The 20873-nt window shown below is 35.7% G+C and overlaps 1 protein-coding gene across 1 annotated transcript in view; it reads left to right on the forward strand.

The window, feature by feature from the left end:
- The first annotated feature begins 1860 nt into the window (after nucleotides 1-1860).
- gw (trinucleotide repeat containing adaptor protein gawky) overlaps nucleotides 1861-20873 on the forward strand; it is an 85350-nt gene continuing 66337 nt past the window's right edge. The window contains exons 1-4 of the mRNA XM_089086542.1: nucleotides 1861-1888; nucleotides 6836-6974; nucleotides 11927-12054; nucleotides 20327-20680. Coding sequence (XP_088942668.1) covers nucleotides 6854-6974; nucleotides 11927-12054; nucleotides 20327-20680 — 603 coding nt within the window. The 5' untranslated portion in view covers nucleotides 1861-1888; nucleotides 6836-6853. The remainder of the gene's footprint in view (nucleotides 1889-6835; nucleotides 6975-11926; nucleotides 12055-20326; nucleotides 20681-20873) is intronic.

Genomic DNA, 20873 nt, shown 5'->3' on the forward strand with positions numbered 1-20873 from the left:
TTTTTCATAAAAAGCGGTGGTCAAATATTTCCATGCCTTGTTGATGAAGTGCCATCAGTAGCCAAGTCGGAACTGCATAGAAGAGTACAGATTTAACAGCCACTTTATAGACACAAACTTTTGCCTCCATACTGATCGTGCAGAGTTGAGTGGCAAAAGTGGCGGCAGAGTTGAAAGAAGTTGTCTTGGGCTTTGTTGATTCTGTTCTGTATGTCAAGTTTACAGCCTCCACGAGAGTCTATTAGCAAGTCATGACAATTGAACCTATCGACTTTTTCCACTTCCTGTCCATCAAACATGAGCTGATAATCTGACTGTATATTTAAGTCCATGACTTTAGTTTTTACCGTGTTAATCTTCATACCCAATAACCGAGAGAAATATTCAGTTTCATTTAGCATTGCTTGGGCAGTTTCTGGATCAGCAGCAAGAGCAACAGTGTCATCCACGTGGGAAATAACTGAAGGGGGTAAAAGGTTTAGATTTATATCTCCATCGATACTTGTTGGAAATCCCTGCGTGAATCCACTTCAAACAATGCGGTAAATATCTACCTTTGCACTAAAAACTTAGCAGGGAGTGAGAGCAGTGGCGGATCTAAGGGGGAAGGGGGGGAACCCCCCCCCCCATAGCGTAGTCTAAAGTAGTGTAATTTCCTTAATTAACTCAAGTTTGCGTTAACTAAGCTTGATCCTAACGCAAGTTTATCGGATCAATCTATTTTGCCCCCTCCCCGATTTTTTTTTCAGAGCAACCTATTTCCCCCCCCCTAAAAAAAATCCTGGATCCGCCCCTGAGTGAGAGGGACTTTGCTGGATGGACTATAAGCCTACTAGGTGCCTCAAATACCGCATATTGAAAATCGTTGCAGGTGTTAAAATTTAAAATGGTTTAAATTGCCTATATCTCTGATTAAAAGTAATAGGCAGAAGACTAGGGAAGTATTTTAAGGGGTTTTAGCCCACTTCGGTCGTCCAGTTATCAAGATTAAAAAATTGCATGATCCTGGGTCAAACATGGGCACAGTATGCCTACTCTTCCAAACAGAAGTGAGTAGTAGGAGGACCTTAAAACACGTGGGGGGGGGATACAAGTGTCTCACTTTGGTTCTTCAATCATACAAATTAAAAATCTAACAACAAATTAAAAACCATTGAATTATTATGCTTCAAGAGCTTAAAATGCCGATCTTCTTGCCCAAAAGTTGAAATCGGAGGGACAGAGTGAGTGACGGGGGGTGGGGTGTGTTGGCTCAAGAGAGCAATCTGGCTTAAACCTTTTTTTGCAACGAGTCAGGATTCAGCTCATTTTTAGCAAAGTTAAAATTCAGTTTTCCTGGTGTATACCATAACCAACAAATCGTCAGCCACTCGAAGGCTTAAATGTGATATGCTCCTTGGATTAACTTTTGTATAAAAGAGCGATATACATTCACCAGATCTTCAGGGGTAATTGATCAGAATTAAAAGGAAAATTGTACCCCTCTCAGTTCAAAAGGTGATTTAATTCCTCTACTTTAGTTCCCAGAAAATAAAATAAGGCAGAAAACTAATCAAAATTACAAAGGGGAAAACTGACGATATGCATTTCGATTCCAGATTCTGTAGAATTCCATAGTTAGATTTGCCCGATAATTTGGAGTTGTACTGAACTTTTAGACGAAATAAGTCAGCAATAAGAAACGATAGTCAAAATTAGTGAGTATCAGGCTTCGTTTTTCTATTTCTATGGTTGAAGCATTTTCATCTCTAATCAATTTTAAATAGATGGCGAATGTAGAAATAACTTTCTCCATTATCATTGTCTCATATCTGGCAACATTTGTTTACAAATTAGACATCTTATATTGTATTATTTTGTGTTTTTTGATGTTTAAAGGTTTGAAAAAGTAATAAAAATTCAGAATCATTTGGTTATATGTGTTAGTAGTTTCTCTAACAGTCCAATTTCGTGTAAATTTATATTAGCTTCTTTCGTCTATCCTTCAAGGTCACTTCCCAGGCCTACCTAAATTAGGCTAGCCCACCACTTAACCAGTGCTCACTTCAATTTCTTCAAGCAGTACTTTGTAGCCTTAGGAGTTATGTTTGTATATTTCGTCTTGATTTTTGATTTTCTTTTTTTCTCAGCCTATCTAAGTTTAGGTTTCTTAATCTGCAGGTGAACATTTGAGGTTATGTTTAAGGTTAGGATAATACCCTCAGTACTCTGATAAGGCCTAATCTCAGTCTTTATTCAAATGTAGGCATGGACAGTAGGCTAGCTTAGGGTCCTTGGTTAATCTTGGATATGATGTAGGCTAGCCCTAGGCTAGACTGTGTTCAAGTAAACTATTTTGTAAAATCAGTTTAATTTTAACCAGTAATATCAAGAATGAAATGCATTTTTCTTCCATATTTTGCTAAGAAAGATAGTTTAGATAGGTTTTTGTTTTTGGTAGGCCTATAAGCATACACTCAGATGGATAAATCAATCTACCTTTTTGTTAAACAAATGGTGGTCAATATCTACCAAATCATATTATTGAGTTAGGAATAAAGTGAATACACCATTCAATGCCTTTTTTTATCCTGATTACAAATATAATAAGCGTTTCTATTGGAAATGAATTTCAGCCCCCCCCTCCCCTATATAGGCTATACCTAACCTAACCCTGAATTGGCATATAGAGGGGGGGGGGGGGCTGAAATTCATTTCCAATAGAAATGCTTATTATATTTGTAATCAGCATAAAAAAAGGCATCAAATGGTGTATTCACTTTAGTCCTAACTCAATAATATGATTTGGTAGATATTGACCCAAATGGTTGTCTGAACAATGATAGAATATGAACAAGAGTTCAATTGCTGCCCTTGTGTGGACAGGTCCAAAGTTTACCAGTAAATTTTTTGGAGTTCACATTGTTGACTTACAAATAAAGTAAACATACCACTCAATGCCTTTTTTATGCTCTTTTCAAATATAATAATCATTTTTGTTGGAAATGAATTTTACTGCTGCCCCTATATATACCAAACAGGGTGTGTATTTGCACATTAGTGGGGGGGGGGGGTAAAGTTTAAACTTACTTCTCATTTACATCATAAATAAAATTTACCACCACCCCCCTAATGTGCAAATATATACTCTGAATTGGTATGTATATCAGGGGGGGGGGGGGTAAAATTCATTTCTGACAAAAAAAGATTATCATATTTTGAAAGAGCACAAAGAAAGGCATTGAGTGGTATGTTTACTTTATTTGTATATCAATAATATGAACTGCAAAAATTTACCAGTTTACCATTAGCATAAGGTTAATCAAGGTAAGATATAATAACTAGCTCCTAAAATAAACAAGAAGTTTGCACAGTCTAAAAATATTCAACATGATCACCAAAATTAAAATAATGGTAAATTTTCAATTAATTTACTAAGTACAAGACGCCATGACCTTTCTTTTGCCATTTGACACTTCTAAGTAATTTGGCAAATTTTTCAATTTTTTTGTGTTTTTCAAAATATGAACCAATTGTTGACAAAAGAGTCAGTTAAAGTTTTCAAAAGGAGACTCAATAGGGATAGAAAGCCAAACTTTTAAGACACAAATAGGTCTACCCAGCCTTTGTGTCCTAGAATTAGTAATGAACAATTGATTGAAAAAATGGAGTTCTGTAAATGCTGCTTGTGTTATCCAACCTGCAGGATCTGACCAAATTGATGTTGTGCACAAAAGGTAGGCTACTTAGATCATACCTACTGGTGGTCACCAATTGGAAATAGATAAAATAATTTCACTTTAGCACAGTCCTAGTTGCAAGGTATATTGCTGGGCCATAAACACTGTAACAGACCAAATTTTGTTTGAGTTGTACAACTAGCTGTTATTTCAGCAATGGATCCAAACTTATATATTTCAACTTATCATGTCCTGAACTAAGGTATTCTATGTTAAATGTTTCTTCTATGAGATAAGGTTCAGGAATCTGCAGTTTTCTTACAGAAATCACTGGTACTAGAAGATGAATTATCCAAATAATCAATCTCTTTCAAGCCTAATCTGCCTCTACCTGGTGAATCTATTTATGACATCAAATTAAGAGACAAATTTATGTGTATCTTGACAGGATAGGGGAGTAAAATCTTACTTGGTTACACATTCAGTAACACCCTATTAGTGGTGGAGAGAAAAAATAAATGAACATGTTAGGGTTTTGAGCTCTTTTTAGAGTTCCTAAAAATGTGTTTTTGTAATTTATTTTTACTAATTGATAGATGTTTATTTGTGTGTAATCAACCAACAATAGTAATTAATAAAAATACATACAACTTCATCTACCCCCACAAGGGTCTGTAGCAAGGAGGGCAGAGAAATTAGGATAAACATGAACAATATTTATAATTATTGATAAAGGTTTGAATTTAAGTGAAAATGTTTTTTCACTAGTTTTTTTTCCAAGACTTGTTTTTGATTTCCACTTGTTAAAACCAAGAGCTTCATTGTAAGAATTAGTTATCAATTATTAACAATGGAAATTTCAGTATTAGACTATTTATGCTTCTAAGGGGAGGGGGCTGTAATCCTTGATTCAAGGGTTCTTGACTATAGTGGTTATAATGGTGCCATTTTTTTGGCTTCCTAGTCTTTCATTTACACCAAAAAGTGCTTTGCAATTACATTTTCAATACAAATTTATAATCAGGACATAGATATGACTATGAGCTTTGAAATGAGGAATTAAATATTTACAGTGTTGCTGTAGCCTAAGATGTAATTCTTCTATTTTAAAAATAAAGCTTGACATTATAGCTGATGTGGAACCAGGATTGCCTAGTTTATTCATTCATAATCATGTCCCAGTACTTCAGCTGGTACTTGTTAATTTTTCAGAACACACTCAAATTCTTGATCTGAGAAAAGTGGATTCATAGCCAAAAAGACAAGTGTAGGGTGACAGAATGCATTGGGCTTATATAGTTTGGGCTATATATTTGCACATTAGGGTGAGGGGTAAAGTATAGTGGGTCTACATGCAAAATGTGTTAGCTACAATTAATCTGTATATTATGAAGTAAGAATTGTTTTCTAACTTGATGCTACCCAAATACCTTACCCCCCCCTTAATTTGCAAATATATAGCCCAAATTATATAAGTCCAATGCATTCTGTCATCCGTTGCTTGTCTTTGTGAACACGAAACCAGTTTTCTGGTTTCTGAATATAAGTTAAATCTTATATTCAGGTCAAAAACTTGAGTGTGTCCTGAACAATTAACAAGTACCCTTCAGCCAGTTCAATAAAGAGGTGAAAGAAACTTCCCCTGAAGTTCATGGGCCTTATTAAGAAGTAGAACTTTGAGAATCAGAAAAAAATGTTTAAATTTTAATATGATTTTTGATTCTTTGAAAATCACTGACTTTTCTAATTCTCATTTGTATTCCCATCACTAATTTTAACATATAGAAATGCTGAATCATTTGAAAAAAATACAATCACTAATGATAGGTCAGAGTTAAAGGAATTTTGGGATGGTAATCCTAGGATTATCAGTTTTAGAAATTTACAGATTTTGGTAGAACCTGATAAAAAAAAAAAAATCAGGATGTCTCTGTCTTAAAGTCCAATGTCTAATTAATCATTTCTGTTACCATTTATGACTGATCTACCCTTTGAAGCCATAATGTTTTCTGCTTGGAAGGCTCAAATCTTGAACTATTAACAAAAATAGAATAATAGTTGACTTTATCTGCTGAGATCCTTTTTCCTTAATTCTCTTAAAATAGATGTTGAAGTTCATTTTATTGTATATAGTACAGGTATGTATGCAAAAATATGTTTTCTGAAGGATTGGCAAGCTAAGAAAAAAAAAGATATGGTGATTATGGCCAAAATTATTTGGAGAATTAAAAATCTTGATAATTTGTGAGAATCTGGGCTTGAGAGAGGTCTGCATGTGTGCCTGTATAGTAGCTAATGTTAATGGGGATAAAGCTTAGAATCCTAACTTTGAGCCAATATATGGTTGAAATATGTTAAGAAAAGTCTTCCTATGTCTTGGTTGACTTTTTTTTTAGAAGGACTCAAATCCTGGTTCTTATGTTGTTTTTAATATTAACAACACCTTTAAGAGCGGGGTATGTTGACTAAATTTATCTATTGGTAGTATTCCATGCTCAACTAATTGTCAATAACTAAATTATATTCCCAGTGAAGTTTGAATTCTAGTTGCTGCTAAGTCCCTTCAGGGACTTTAAATTTGGTCATTGTGCATTCTGCCTCATTTTGAAAGTCCACAAACTGGGTTAATCCAAACAGTTTTTTTTGGTGTTGCTTTTCAAGTCTTAAGGGAGTGTTTTTTTTCGGAGTGCAATACTTGCTGTTACTTAGTTTACATTTTCTTTTTTTCCTCTCTTGCTTCTGTCAAATTTAATCTCCTCCACAAATTCTCTCATTGGTTAAAAGATATTTTATCATCCTATGCTAAAGATTTTTCAATTATAATAGACATTAAATTTTAAAGGACATTTATAATAGGGCTGATAATAATATATTGGATTACCTAATATTTAATACTATAATAACTGTAAAGGTAATGAAAAAGGGCCCTAAAAAGTCCCTATGGATATCCATCAAAATGACAAGGACTAGCCATGTATTTATAATGATTTGGGAAATAAGATTTTTATCAGTGTTGAAAATATCTACTTGGAATTATAACATTTGTGTTTATTTTTTTATTACAGTATTAAGAAACTAAATTAATAAGACACTTCTAAGTAAATAAAAAAAAATAATATAGTTTTTTAATATATATTGTGCAATTTGTTGATCATAACCATTGGTTGTGCTTTTAGAATAATGAGAAGGTGAAGATGTTACCTCAGGAATCAAAATCCTCTACTCTTTTGGAGTGTAGTACCTCATATGTTGATAGCCCAGCTTCATCTATTTTGGTGTTGCTAAGTCAGTCTGACCATCAACTCAGATCCAAGAGTAAGTTGTTTACTTATGCTACTAAAATAAGATTTAATCAAAATTTCATCAAACACTCAATATGTATTTATAACTAATACAACAGCATATCAAAGTTGATTTGGTTTATTTATGCAAATATGTATCCACATTTGTATAGTGGGTTAGGTTCAAGTCTAGTCTGTAGAATTTCTCCTGTCAGGTAGAATTTTGGCCAGGAATGTGCTTCTGTATTTTGACCCCTTACCCATGGATTTTGCCTTTGTGCACCTATTATCATTTGTATTTATTTTCATTTAGTATATATCAACACCAGCCTGTCTTTAGTCCCTGTTTGAGCCTCCACTCCAGCTAGATGCTATTAACTTGAATATTAATTTGTTTTATCAACCCAGGCACTTTGTAAATAAATAAAAAATATTTTTTGCTAAGTCAGTGTGGTATTGCTAAGTCAGTCTGACCATTAACTCGGATCCAAGAGTAAGTTGTTTACTTATGCTACTACAATAAGATTTAATCAAAATTTTGGCTTGTATTTGATTTTTGGTGACATTTTATTTCTTACTCAATATGTACTTATGACTAATACAACATCATATCAAAGTTGATTGGTTTATTTATGCAAATATGTATCCACATTTGTATAGTGGGTTAGGTTTGAGTCTAGTCTGTAGAATTTCTCCTATCAGGTAGAATTTTGTCCAGGAATGTGCTTCTGTATTTTGAACCCTTCCCCATGGATTGGGCCTTTGTGCACCTATTATCATTTATATTATTTTCATTCAGTATTAATTAACACCTTCCTGTCTTTAGTCTGTGTTTGTGCCTCCAATTCAGCTAGATGCTATTGACCTGAATATTAATTTGTTTCAGGCACTTTGTAAATATAAAAAAAAATCTATTTAAAAAAACATTTGTTATACAAACTGTCTTTTGGCACTACAAAGTTCAAAAATTTGCTTCTTTACAAGCTATTACTTTATCTGATTGTAGGCAACCTGGTCATGCAGCTGACTTGTCAATTTTTTTCTTTTTAACAGTGCAGAGTTGCCACTGTTGTGTAATATTCTTGGACCCACTAAACTGGACTACATGAGTGCCCATGTTGTCATGAAGATAGCATTGAAATGCCTTTGAAGAAGAATAAGCTTTCTTATAGATTCTACAATTTGTAATTCAATTGTTTGAAAATTATATTGTTTATAATATAAACAATCTGATATAAACTGTTCATGAACAGTGGACAAGAACTTGCTTCTATTTTGTGTTGACCAGTCAGTAGCCTATACCTGTCACCTCCCTGCACACTGAAAAAATAAAATGGACAGATAAAGTACTTAGAATAATAAAGTTTTTGTTGTATTATAACATTTTTTAATAATGTTACTATTTTCCACCAGCAGCAAACCAAAACATAGTTGTATAATAATTGAAAAATTAATAAGTTATCAGTCTAACACTAAGATCTGAATTGTTGACTCTCATCCTTTAGTCATTCCTCATTTACCAGTGTTTTTACCAGCAGAAACTAAAAATATAATTACGTAATAATTGAAAAATATATGAGTTTTTTGCCTAAAACTAAAATCTGAATTGCAGACTCTCATCCTTTAATCATTTCTCATTTACCAGTGTTTCTACTGGCAGGAAATAAAAATATAATTGTATAATAATTGAGAAGTATCTGAGTTCTTAGCCTGACACTAAAACCTGGATTGCAGACTCATCCTTTTAATCATTTCTAATTTACCAGTGTTTATATCAGCAGCAAATAAAAACATGATTACATAATAATTAAAAAACATCTGAGTTATGAGCCTAACCCTAAAATCTAAATTGCAGGCTTAATAAAGGTCTGTTTGCAGTATTTTTCTTTAAACTAGTTTTTATTTGAAATCCTTTTTGCTGCTCAGGGAATACATCATTCTGTATCAGATGGCAATTGTACCAAACTGCTGGTGTTCATGGTGTGAGAGCTGTACTAATCCTAAAATGGTGTTCAAAGTTACCTCTGGGGGTGTTTGGCTTTTAAAACTGAAAAACTGAGACATCTAACTTTCAACAGGAAAATGGAAAAGTTAGATATTTTATTGCATATAACTTCCAGTTTGAAAAAAAAACTTGCATATTGGGAGAAATAAAGTATTATTTTTAAAATAAAAAAGTAAAGGAAAGTCCAGCTAATGCAGCATCAGATCAGTAAAGTCATGATTAAATACACATATTATGTCATGTTGAGTTGGGGGGGGGGCTGGATGGTCTCCCTCTACCTGGTCAAGACAGATAGATACTGAGTCTTTCATTGTGGGAACATAGAAAGATCCATCCTTGTTTTTCTACAGGCATTTTATATTCAGCAAGCCACCAGAAGAAGGAATATCTGCCTCCAACACTAAAAACTAGCAAATATGATGCATAAAGAAGTTTACAATGAACCAACGTCTATCCATGCAGGTTGTTGGGTAATTTGGACCTGATTTGGTTGCTACACAGTGACTGCTTGACAGTGTAGAAGGGCCTGTGCTTGCTGGCTCACCAACTTCTATTTCAGGCTCACTCTCATGTCTTGATATCAGTTGTGTTTGACCTAACACTTGAATCCTATACACTTCAAACTTTTTGCCAGTGGAATGCTAAGTCATTTGCAGGTGACATTCCTCACAGATTTGTCAAATCTTTGGGTTTGCAGGACATGCTGCAGTATCTTATGGAGTTTCCTGGCCTGATCTGTCTTTTCTTAATATTTCTTTTTTTTGGGGGGGGGGGTGTCTTTTTGTGTGATCTCCCAAGTATTTTCTTCCTGGCTCTTTTCATTTGAGTGGAAACAGCAATGTCAAGTGGTTGCTATTCTATATGAGGTTGCATCAATTTGACACCCCAATAAAAATAATAAAAACTTTACATTTTGAAAAACTGACTTCAAAATATTTTTTAGATTCATTACTTACTCTTAAGCTTCTACTTTCTTATTTAAAAACTTTTAGAAATATTGTTTCCTCTTTTTTTCTTCATCTCTATCAGACCAGCATATATTCCCCACAATAAAAAAATTGTATTTATCATTTTCCCAATATTTATCTAACTTTTTATATCCCATTGATTGCTTGCTGACTTCCATCAGTAAAGGCAACTAATTAGGTCTGAAGGACTTAGGAAAAGGTCTAAAATGTATACAGTAGTAAAAACTTAGCAGAGCAGATGAGCCTGATTTGCTTAGATTGACAGATTCATCAGTGGTTTCTTAAAGATCTGAACAGAAGAGCAAGCATTGAGTCAATCAAAATTTAATAATTGACCAGTATAGAACATTGAAATTAATACTGTCGAAAGACAAGGGTAACTTTGGATGAGCATTCAAAGTTACTTCAGAAACAAAATACTTGCAGAAAACATTCAACACTGCTGCCATCTTGAGTCTATGGAACTAGGAAATGACTTTATCTGAAAACCTAACCATTTGGCTTCTCATCCATTGAAGAATATGAATCTAAAAGTCCTAGTTTATTTTATCTAAGTATAAAAGGTAGCTTACTTTTAGCATTTTACACCTTTTTATACTCCAATTCTCTTACAAATAACAAGCTACTGTTTTGTCTGATCCTGGTTGCAAGGATTACCAGCTGATTCAGATGGCATCTGTCAATGATCTAGTAACAATTCTAATTGATCAGATCAACTGTTGCTGGAAAAAGAGTGAAGATTGTATGTTATAGATTTTGTTTGAAGTTACCCCTTTCTATGGTAAGTTGTATGCATCTGTGGAATCTTCACTTAAAGGAATCAATGGACTCTTTTGATGAGACATCTTCAGAACAAAAGCCACAAAAGCTCAGTGCCAAACAAACTATTTTTAAGTAAATTTCTTTGGCGTTTAAACCTTTATATGATTAGAGCAAGCTGTGCTTACAAGTGGCTTTTCCACCATTTGCATTAGCCTAGTGACATTGCAGGATCATTAGCCCAACAATACCTGAAATCTCAAGATGCAGGTATTGCCTTGGTAATATGAGGAATAATCAGCAAGCCTTATGATAATTCAGTAAGAGTAGCTCTGCTAAAAAGGCCAAGAGCATAATACCAGATAGCATGCACTACACTTCAGCTCTGCAGTCAAGGATGCCAATTTTCTGTGTAGCCTAATGGGATCAACTGCATCAGCACTGAATTTAAACAGGGTCGACTAAAACAATTCTGAACAGTTAATTAGAAACATTATAACAACTATCTACAATATAGCCTATTCTAATGGCATGCTTTTACTTAACATGGCAGTTTTGTCATAATAGATAAGTATGGCTGACTGACCTGGCTGACTGTATTTCAAACAGTAGGCTTTACAAAAAATGTGGTTCAAACATATTATGAAAAAAAGGTTGAGGTGGCTTGGGCACATTGTGTGGATGAAAGATTGTCCTTTATGGCCAACCATCTAGGGCTAAACGGAAAGCAGGTCATCCTTGTCTGGGGTGGGAGGACGTTATAAAGAAAGATTTAAAGGAAACGGGAACTTCCTCAGAGGGTGTAAAAAGGGAGGCTTTGAATAGATTGGGATGGAGGAGCGTGCGTACCTGTGTTAGCCTCAGTTGGCTTGATGCTTATTGCAGTGTAAAACTTCAAGTTGGACACTCCAGGAAACCCAACTAGTTATATTGTATCTACTGCTTTTGTAGCATAAATAATCTTTCTTGGTCTAAATTAATTAGCTTTATTAGTGTTCTTTGACATTATTTTTAACCAGATGTTGTTGTTTTTAAAGCTCTAAAATTTTACAACCCTGTATTTGCCTCTATCTTCTTTTTGTTCCTAACCTGCATGACAGATTGCAAATTTAGTAAAACCAGGATATTTTATTATCTTGTAATAACTATTTGTTTTTACTTTACAAAATCTTAATTCTTATGTGAAAGTCATCAGAATGTAAGGAAATATTAATTGTTTCATAGTTTCAAGATTACATACTACCATCTTGCTAGGATCTGAAGGTGATGGCCAATTACAGTCCATGCAGGAATTAGGACCTGGGGCAGAGTCCAACTCTCCTGTATCTGGCACTGCTTCCAATATATCTGTGATAACTGCCCAAACTGCTGGGACCGAGAGGGTAAGTGCTATTGGTATTCTGTTGTTATGGTTGTTGCTGCTGTTGTTATGGTCGTTGTTGCTGTTGTTATGGTGGGTAAGTGTTATTGTTGTTATAGTGCAAGTAAAATGATATCTGCTGACACTTAATACAAGGTAATGTGAAGTTGTAGTTATTACAAATTACAGTTCTGCTGTGGGAATAAAAAGCAAGTAAAATCAAGAATTAGGTCAACTAGGGACTAACCTGCTCACATTAAGACTTTGTTTCATTGTACAGTTCCCTGTAACTATTGTCTACCAATTAATGAAGGTCAGATTAAGAGATGAGCTTATAGACTCGGGCCCTATACTATCTTTCCTACCCTCCTGAGACCTGACCACAGAAATACTTTTCTGATTATGTTCATTTCTTTGTAGTTGACTTAAAAAAAAATCATTTTGAGAATTGATCAACTAAAAAAAAAAATTGTCCCCCCCACCCACCCGCTGTGGGATGTCCACAGGTGTGGACATTGGGTCCCTATTGAGGTAAGAGTATAGTAAAAATCTGTTTTGTCTATTAAAAGAGATTTGTCAAAACGTTGAAAACAAAACATTTCTCTTCATGAAATTTCTTGAAGCAGTTGTTGTCTCGTGTCAAGCAGAGAATGATTTTACACTGTGAGCACATCCATCTGGACCTTTTACAGCATTCAGGCCTTCTGCACTGGGCTGCATTTGCCAAGTCACAAAATTCTGGTAGATGTAGTGCAGCTCTGGCATATGGTGGAGGGATTGGCCTCTTTTTCACACTCAAAACACGGTGTTGAGTTTCACCCAAGAGTTCTTTGTTGCTATTTTCGACCTCGTGACTCTGAGCTTCCAGAATTGAGCAAAAACTCCGCCACGTTGAAACGAAGGTCAATGAGCTGTTTGAGGTCACCAGAAACTTCTGGGCCATGGCCCTTCAGCTCATGAAATGCATTGGATAGTGCAGCATCCACAAAATGATGAAACAGACGCACAGTCCATTTTTTAGTATCCGTCTCAAACCGGTAATAGCTGACCATGCGGTCCACAAGGTCGACCCCACCCATGTAGGTGTTGTAGTCGGAGACTACTCGTGGACATTTGACCTGCACATTAGACCCCTGGCGCTTGTCATACTGTTTGACCTCTGTCTCCTCTTCTATACCTTTACAGTTTGAAGACAGGAGAACCACTTTGTTATCATACCACTGGGTCACGGTTACTTTTCTATCTGAGCGCACAGACATGACAGAGGTTCCTCTGCCCTTTCTTTTCGTTTCTGTTTCGGTAAAAAGCGTTGGGCTGTTGGCTCCCAAACGGTTCTTCATGATAGTTCCAGTCGTATTTTTTTTTAAGCCAGCATGTCAAGGAGCTTAACAGACGAGAAGAATTGGTCAAAATAGAGGTATGTACCTTCTGGTAGGGTCTCAGACAAGCGCAGTATGATCCCAGCTGACAAACCATGTGCTATCAGCTGCTCTCCTAGGGTGGTGGTAGATTTGGAAGTCCCCGGTAGATTTGGAAGTCAAGTATCAGCCCTGAGGAGCTGGCAAGGACAAAATCCTTTAATCCAACCGGATTGGGCCTGTTACGGACATATTGCTTGAGAGTTGATATACCCTGGAAGGGTATCATCTGTTCGTCAATTGAACAGTTCCTGTCAAGTGGCAACTGGAGACAGATATTCCTGAAGTTGTCAAGGATCGGCTGCACCTTCCAAAGCCTATTTTTGGTTTTTTCTTCGTCTGAGATTTCTGAATTAAAACGAACTTCAGGTTCGACCGGATTGTGAAGAATCTGTCTCGAGTCATCTTTTGCGATATTGCTTCCACCCTAAACTTCCCAGACCAGTACATGCGGATCCGAGGAAACTTGAGGTTCCCCATCAGGATGACAATGCCAACAAAAATTTTCAGCTCGTCTGGAGTTACATTCAAGCTTTTATCGTGGGCCAAGTGATAGTTGTAGTTCATGCAAAAAGCTGTACGTTCGAAGAAGCTCTCCGGGTACTACTGTGAAAAGAATTGTTCTTTACTCCATTCATCGTGGTCCTAGAAATGAGCAGGGCCCACATCCGCGCCACGATGATGATCAAACCGCCGAGACTTCCTCCAGGACAAGGTTGCTGCTACTTCGTCAGCCTTCAAGCGTTTGGCACGGGTTGCTAAGGGTACGTTATCATCATATTCTTCACTTTCAACATCTGGAAGAACAGCATAACTGCTTGATGACGGAATGGCTGCAACAGCTGGTTCACCGTCAAAGTCTGAAGACAACAAAGAGTGGCTTTTTATCCATTCCTCGTCATCATCTAAATCAGAGGTCCAGATCACTATCATCGAGCATTCCGAGGGCGTCATCAAGGGAAACTACAATAAAGGAACAGGTTCAGTAAGCTTGAAACTAATAGGTAGATAGATAGATAGATAGTGATTGGCAAAAGAACTATCACAAACCATAGTGGACCGAATTTGCATTTCTTAGTAAAAAAAATACAATAACAACACATAGTTACCACTGTAACGAAAACACGACAGGTACCAGTCAGAAAATACAAAATACAAAAGTCATAAATATAGGTCATAACTATAAAATATTTTAAAGGTCATAATATAAAAAGATAAAAAGGGTAACAAATAAAATAACCAAATATTCAACAATGAAAAAATAATATATACGAAATAGTTTAATTTTTAGCAGACTTACGGGTTGTGATTTTGGTTGAATTTATTTGTAAAAAAGGGAATAAAAGTTTTTTATAACGTAAGGTGGATGGGGGTGGATGGGGACACTATATGAGGGTGGAGATTTCTTATGGGTGAGTGGTGGCTAGGTTGTTGCCAATTTAGTAAATAAAACAATCATTGGCCTCTGCTATCCCCATTAGAATCGAGATTTGAACTACGAAAAATCAACCCTAGCTTTTTACTCTATTGGAACCGCCTGGCCACAGGCGTGGACATGGAGGTTTTCCAAGTTCCAAAAGATGGCACTTATCAAACTAAATGCTTTTAAAACTATCTAAGCACTGTCTACAATCAAGAGAGTACACCTGATTTTTCTCAGAAGTCGTTCTCATCACTTTCTCTCTTTTTCCTTTTTTCTTACCTTTGCTTTTTTTCATCTCCTTATTTTAGCCTTTTCAAGATTGTTAAAACACCACTAAAAGTCGCAGAAACTTTCTGAAAAAAATCACAAGATGGCATTTCAGGTCCAAAAAACACGTTGAAAGAACGAAACCTTTGCTAGATGGCGAGGCCTTTGCACAAAAAATATTTTATGGGGGTGTCCACAGACGTGGGCACCAGGTCTCAGGAAGCTACAAACAGGGACACCTTTTGGGTCAGGGCTAGTCAATTACCCTCTCATTTTTTTCGGTTACAGAAATGAACTGTATGAGCAAAATCGGGGGGGATGTCAATAACACCTACATTCCAACTAGAGTCCCGGCCTTCAAAAAAATTAATGTTTCTGCCGTTTTGTCAGCCATATTTCATTATTTGAAAGATGATACTCTTTTACTTGTTGCTGCCCCATCAGTTGATCTACTTTTTGGAAAAACAGGAAAGGCATTGGCCGAATTTATTGAGTGGGCACATTTCAAACTTTTGACATTACATTATATCAAAACTAATTACATTCATTTTTTTGGACATTTAACATTGAAACTAACTCAGAACTAAACGGACAAAGTATTAGAGTTTTATGATTGGTGAAAATCTATCATAGACAACATTCTGATGTTATGGCTTCAAAATTGTCTAGATCTCTGAGCAGGCTTCACCAACTTAAAAACCTAGTGTTGAAGGAAATTTTCAGATTGCTTTATTTTTTCCCTGTATTGTTTTACCCGTATATTTCCTGTGATTCTTCTATATGGGCAAATATATTATAAAAAAATTCAGAAAATTCAAAATAAAGCCCTTAAATTTTTGTCACCAAAAATGTTCATTACACATAATATTTATGAATGTTACATTATGAATCAACTTCTTTAGAACTTATCTAAGTCAGTTCTCACATAAAAATACCATGATAATGTTCTTACCCTTTTTTTCAAATTTTGTTTTCCATTAATAGGGATCTCTATTGTCATGATACACAAGGATCATTGAAGCTGGTACATTCATTTAGAAATACGACTAATGCGTCTTTTGTAATTAGAAATTTTGCCCCCTGTATGTGGGATATAATTCCAGTTTACAAGACGAATTTCAAGTCATCTGGCATCCTTCAAGGCTACAGCAAAAAGATTTTTCTAAGTTTATATTATAGTATTAAGTAGATAATAGTTAAGAAACAAATTTTGGCTATATATTTGCACATCAGTTGGGGGGGGAGGGGCGTAAAGCATAGCATATATTAAATACGTAACCTAACCTAGGTGCCTTTTCCCTCCTAAACCCCCAAAAATTGAAGTTTTAACATTTTAGATGTTATGATGGTTAGTTGTTCTGACGGATTTTTTGTCAATGTTATGACGGATTTTGTAGTGCTCCTGATGGTTAGATGTTATGACGCCTTCCCTGTTTTATGTAATTAGAATGGTTGTTGTGTACTTATGAATTAAGTACTGATGCCATGTAGAATAATACAAAATAGTGCTTTTACATTATGTAGAATAGAAAAGACTCCCACCTCCTGCCAACAAGCCTTTTGGTGCTGCAAAAAGGGTCTGTATGTATTTGTCAAATTCAATTATCTTATCTTTTTTGCATGAAAGCTATTTTGGTGATGATGAATTTTTTAAGGAGGAATATTGTATTGTAATAATGTTTGCAGCCTGGCAAAGGGTTTCTGACCTCTTTGGGGGGGGGGGGGTTGAGGGTTGTAATTGGCAAAGGGCTTCTGAGTTCTAGGGGGGGCGAGGGGTATCTAAATATGTAGCTATTACATTGTGTACCGTAAGTGGCTGCAGGATATCAATTAAAGTTAGTTAGAACTAACAGTTGTTGCCTTACATATGCTTTTTAGAGTCTACAATTGATTCAACCTAAAGAGCCTTAAGTTCTTGGAATACAATTTGCTGTGTCTATCAACCGTGATGTAAACTGAGAACTTGGCTCGTAATTACACATTTTGATGGTCTGTAACTGATCTGAACTCTATGGAAAGGGGGGGGGCAAGGATTATAAAGGTATCTTTTTGTCAGCATCCTTACTTGATGGGCTGGTGTAATTTACTTAACGAAGCCCGGTCAACAGCTGTAGTCGTGGTATTGTGTGTTCATGCTTAGGCGGATCCCCATGAGGGAATGGATCTATTCTTGGTATCTGCATCCATAATATTGTTCTGTAGGGTCTCAATTAAATGTGTCAGGGAATAGTACTTATAACTTTATTGCACCTTTAGAGGGCTCTAGCTGCTAAACACTATTATAAACGGTATTAAATTAAAAACTATTAAGTAAAAATAATATTAAAAACAAAACACTATTTAAGCTCTTCTTAACAATGTACTAAACACTGTTGCCTTTTGCTCTACAATTGTGACTTGTGGATCACAGACATTACAAAACTTAATGGGTCTTGGAATCAGAGGTTCTGTTTTCATGATGCGTTCAGCACAAGGCCAGTGTGTGCTATTTTCAATGTTATTTATGAATTTAAATCCTGTCAAGTATGACATGTAAGTCATGTCATTTTATGTCAAGCATGGGTTGAAATTCATATTAAAAAAGAACCGTATCAGTTTTAACGCGTGCAGGAAAAACATTTACTCATTTAAACTAGGAGGGGGGGGGGTTGAGATTTTTGAGGGGTATAGGCCTGTGGATCCCACCCATTTTGTGCACGTGACTATAAATTGTGTATCAGAGGTATCCTTTTGATTCTTTTTTCTTAGAAAAGAAATTTCTTGTCTAACTTCATCTTTTCAGGAATGTATTAAACTAAAAAAAATTGTTAGTGCCTATTGAAAAGATACCATGTAATACCAGTCAAGTATGTACGCCAAGTGCGTACGTAGGGGAAACGAAAGGAACTGGGCCTATCCCTACTTAAAATTTCGAAAAAAGTTTCTATTGTTTTTTATATTTCCTACATAGTCTCCTGAGTGCAGCTGCAATTTCATAAACTATGATTAACAAAAATGAAAATTAAATATTTTATTCTATATCACACCAAATGTATAAGTAATAATTGTTTTCATACCAGTTGCTTTATAGATTTCTTAGTCTATCAAGACGTTCGAGATCACAATTGTCAGGCTGATGCTTCATCACATTGATGCATTGATTTATTGGCAACTAATGTTTGTACATAAAGATCTTTGTTTCCGTGTCTTGACAAAAATTGTTGCCAACGATAGGCCACAGGAAAGCAGGCCCAGATTTACAACTAGGCCCGGGCCGAGGGACGCACATTGCCAGGGGATGCAATAAATTATTACTGAGTGATTTTTATTAACAAAAACTGGACTGATATGATTTATCTTCAAGTGCCAGGTGCACTCCGCTGCCGCGCTACCTATTCACAGATAAATGATTTTAAAACAACACAGGAATACCGTGGTCACTTATAAACTGTCAGATGTCTCCCAAGAAGGGTAGCTAAGAGTTCGGTATCACCTGTCTCTCATTACTTTTGGCTCATCAGTTGCTTTCTGTTCAGTGCTTACACTATCCCTGAATTTTCGGGAATTTCACAAAAAATCTCGTAAAAACGGAGCAGCAAAAACGTTTGGGCCTAGAAGCGTCGAAACTTTACATCCGGCCCTGCTGGAAAGAGAACTTATGACAGTTTGAAGTTTGCATTTAGACATGGTACATATTCTAATGCAGCTCCTCCCCAAAACTGTTGAACCTCTTGCTTCCCTTGATTTGAGTTTGAGCAGAGTTTTTGCTGTCGAAATGAACTGGCAATTATAAAACTCCCCAGGCATTTCAGGTCTTTACTGTGTTGTGTTACTATTTTGTTTGGCCTCTTTGTGTTTAGGTAAGATAAGTTTTTGCTTCGAAAACGACATTCACAAGCCATGCTTTGCGAATTTGCACTTCTTGTCAATGAGCAAATGTAGTTAAAAGGACATTATAAGTACAAGACAAAAAAACAACAAAATTAAGTCTTTTGTTGCTTAAAAAAAATCACTCGTTGCAAAAATAACGGATTGTGACTCGTATTAAAATTTGGGTATATTAGGTCTAGATACAAAAAAAAGTATGTATAAATGCAAAAAGCAGTAAAAACGATAAAAAGTCGTCAAATGATAAAATAGATAATAGACTAATTTGATGACGGAAAGGGGTAATTCAAGAGACTAGTGGGTTAGGCGCTCACTTTAAATGGCTGCATCTACTTTGTACTTTCAACTTTTTCTACTTTCTAAGGCTTTTTTCTCCTTTCAAAGGCTGACTAAGTTTCTTCTTTTACCCTTTTTAAGTTTTGCACCTAAAAATGTTTTGATTTATTGACAGCTAATATTTGTACCTAAAGATCTTTGATTCCGTCCTTTAACAAATTTGATCACAATGCGACATTGGAAAGAGGCCTATGGGCTATTTAGACAAAGTACATTCTCCAGTGCATTTCCTACCTTGAATTGCTGGACCCCTTTCTTTCATTAGCATGATTATCAGTTTGAGGGCAGACGGTTTGCATTCAAGAAGTATCTGGTTGAATTTGCACTTTTAGAACTTCTCAGGACTTCGAGTCTTTAGTGTATTATGCTACCGTTTCATTTGACCTCTTCGTGTTTAGATAATATGAAATTCTTCTTCGGAAATGATTTTCACATGCAACAAATTACGAATTTGCGCTCTTTGTTAAATGAGCAAATGTAGTGAAAAAAACGAATTATCAAACTCATTAACAATAAGTCTCATTAAAAGGATATATATATATATTATAAATACGAAAAAAAGCGAATGTCTGTTGTCACTAAAAAAATTCACTCTTTGCAGAAAATGGCAAATTACAAATCATGACTCGTATTAAATTTTAGGTCGAAATACAAAAAGAAAGTATTCATACATACATAAAGTACTCAAAACGATAAAAAGCCGTCATATGGTTAAGTAAATGACAAGCCAATTTGATGACAGAAAGGCATGGGCTCACTAGACTGGTGGGTTAAGGCCCATCAACAATGGGATCTTACTTATACCACATTTAGCTAGCGCTAATTTTAGCGAATCAGAATTTTTCGTAGCATTGTTCAGCCTGTCCGAAAATTCTATTATTTCTTTTTATTATCTAACTATTTCTCAGTATTAATAAAATTCCATCCCGAATATGCCTTTAGGTGCTCATTTTTATATGTTTGTTTTATTTCTTTTTTTTTAGACGGAGTTGAACTCATCCATGGTCTCGCCTGTTGATCGCAATAGTTACTCCACTGCATTGGAGACGGGTTCTCACGGAGCACAACCAAACAGAGCTGCCTCAGCTCCGGTGCAATCTCAACCTATTAATGTACCTGAATTGACTCCATCCCACTCAGAAGGTGGAGTCATCCATGATTTGGCCAATGGAAAGCAAACCACAGGAGCTAGCAGCCAATCAACAAGCGAGAACTCGAAATCCAGTGATGAATCGGGTGATAAAGTGTTTTTGCCAATTGATGTACAAAAGACGGTGTTTATAACAGGGCCTGCAACCAACAGACGGTGGGGATTCAGTAACAATATTGGTCTCAAGGTAGTTTGCTTTTCTTTCTCTTTTAATATGGGATCCACATTATCATTAAATTTTGTTACATAGTTTTAACTCTGTTTTGGGACGTTTTTTCGGTAATTTTGAAAGTGGGTCACCTCGCGGTTCTTTGTTGGCCACCATCAGGCTTGTTTGAACTGAAGCACATCCCAATGATAATCGGACTGCTCTTAAGGTT

This window comes from Artemia sp. Qi Xiang Cuo, chromosome 3 (assembly GCF_049724085.1).
Source record: "Artemia sp. Qi Xiang Cuo chromosome 3, ASM4972408v1, whole genome shotgun sequence".
In the NCBI taxonomy this organism is placed as follows: domain Eukaryota; kingdom Metazoa; phylum Arthropoda; class Branchiopoda; order Anostraca; family Artemiidae; genus Artemia; species Artemia sp. Qi Xiang Cuo.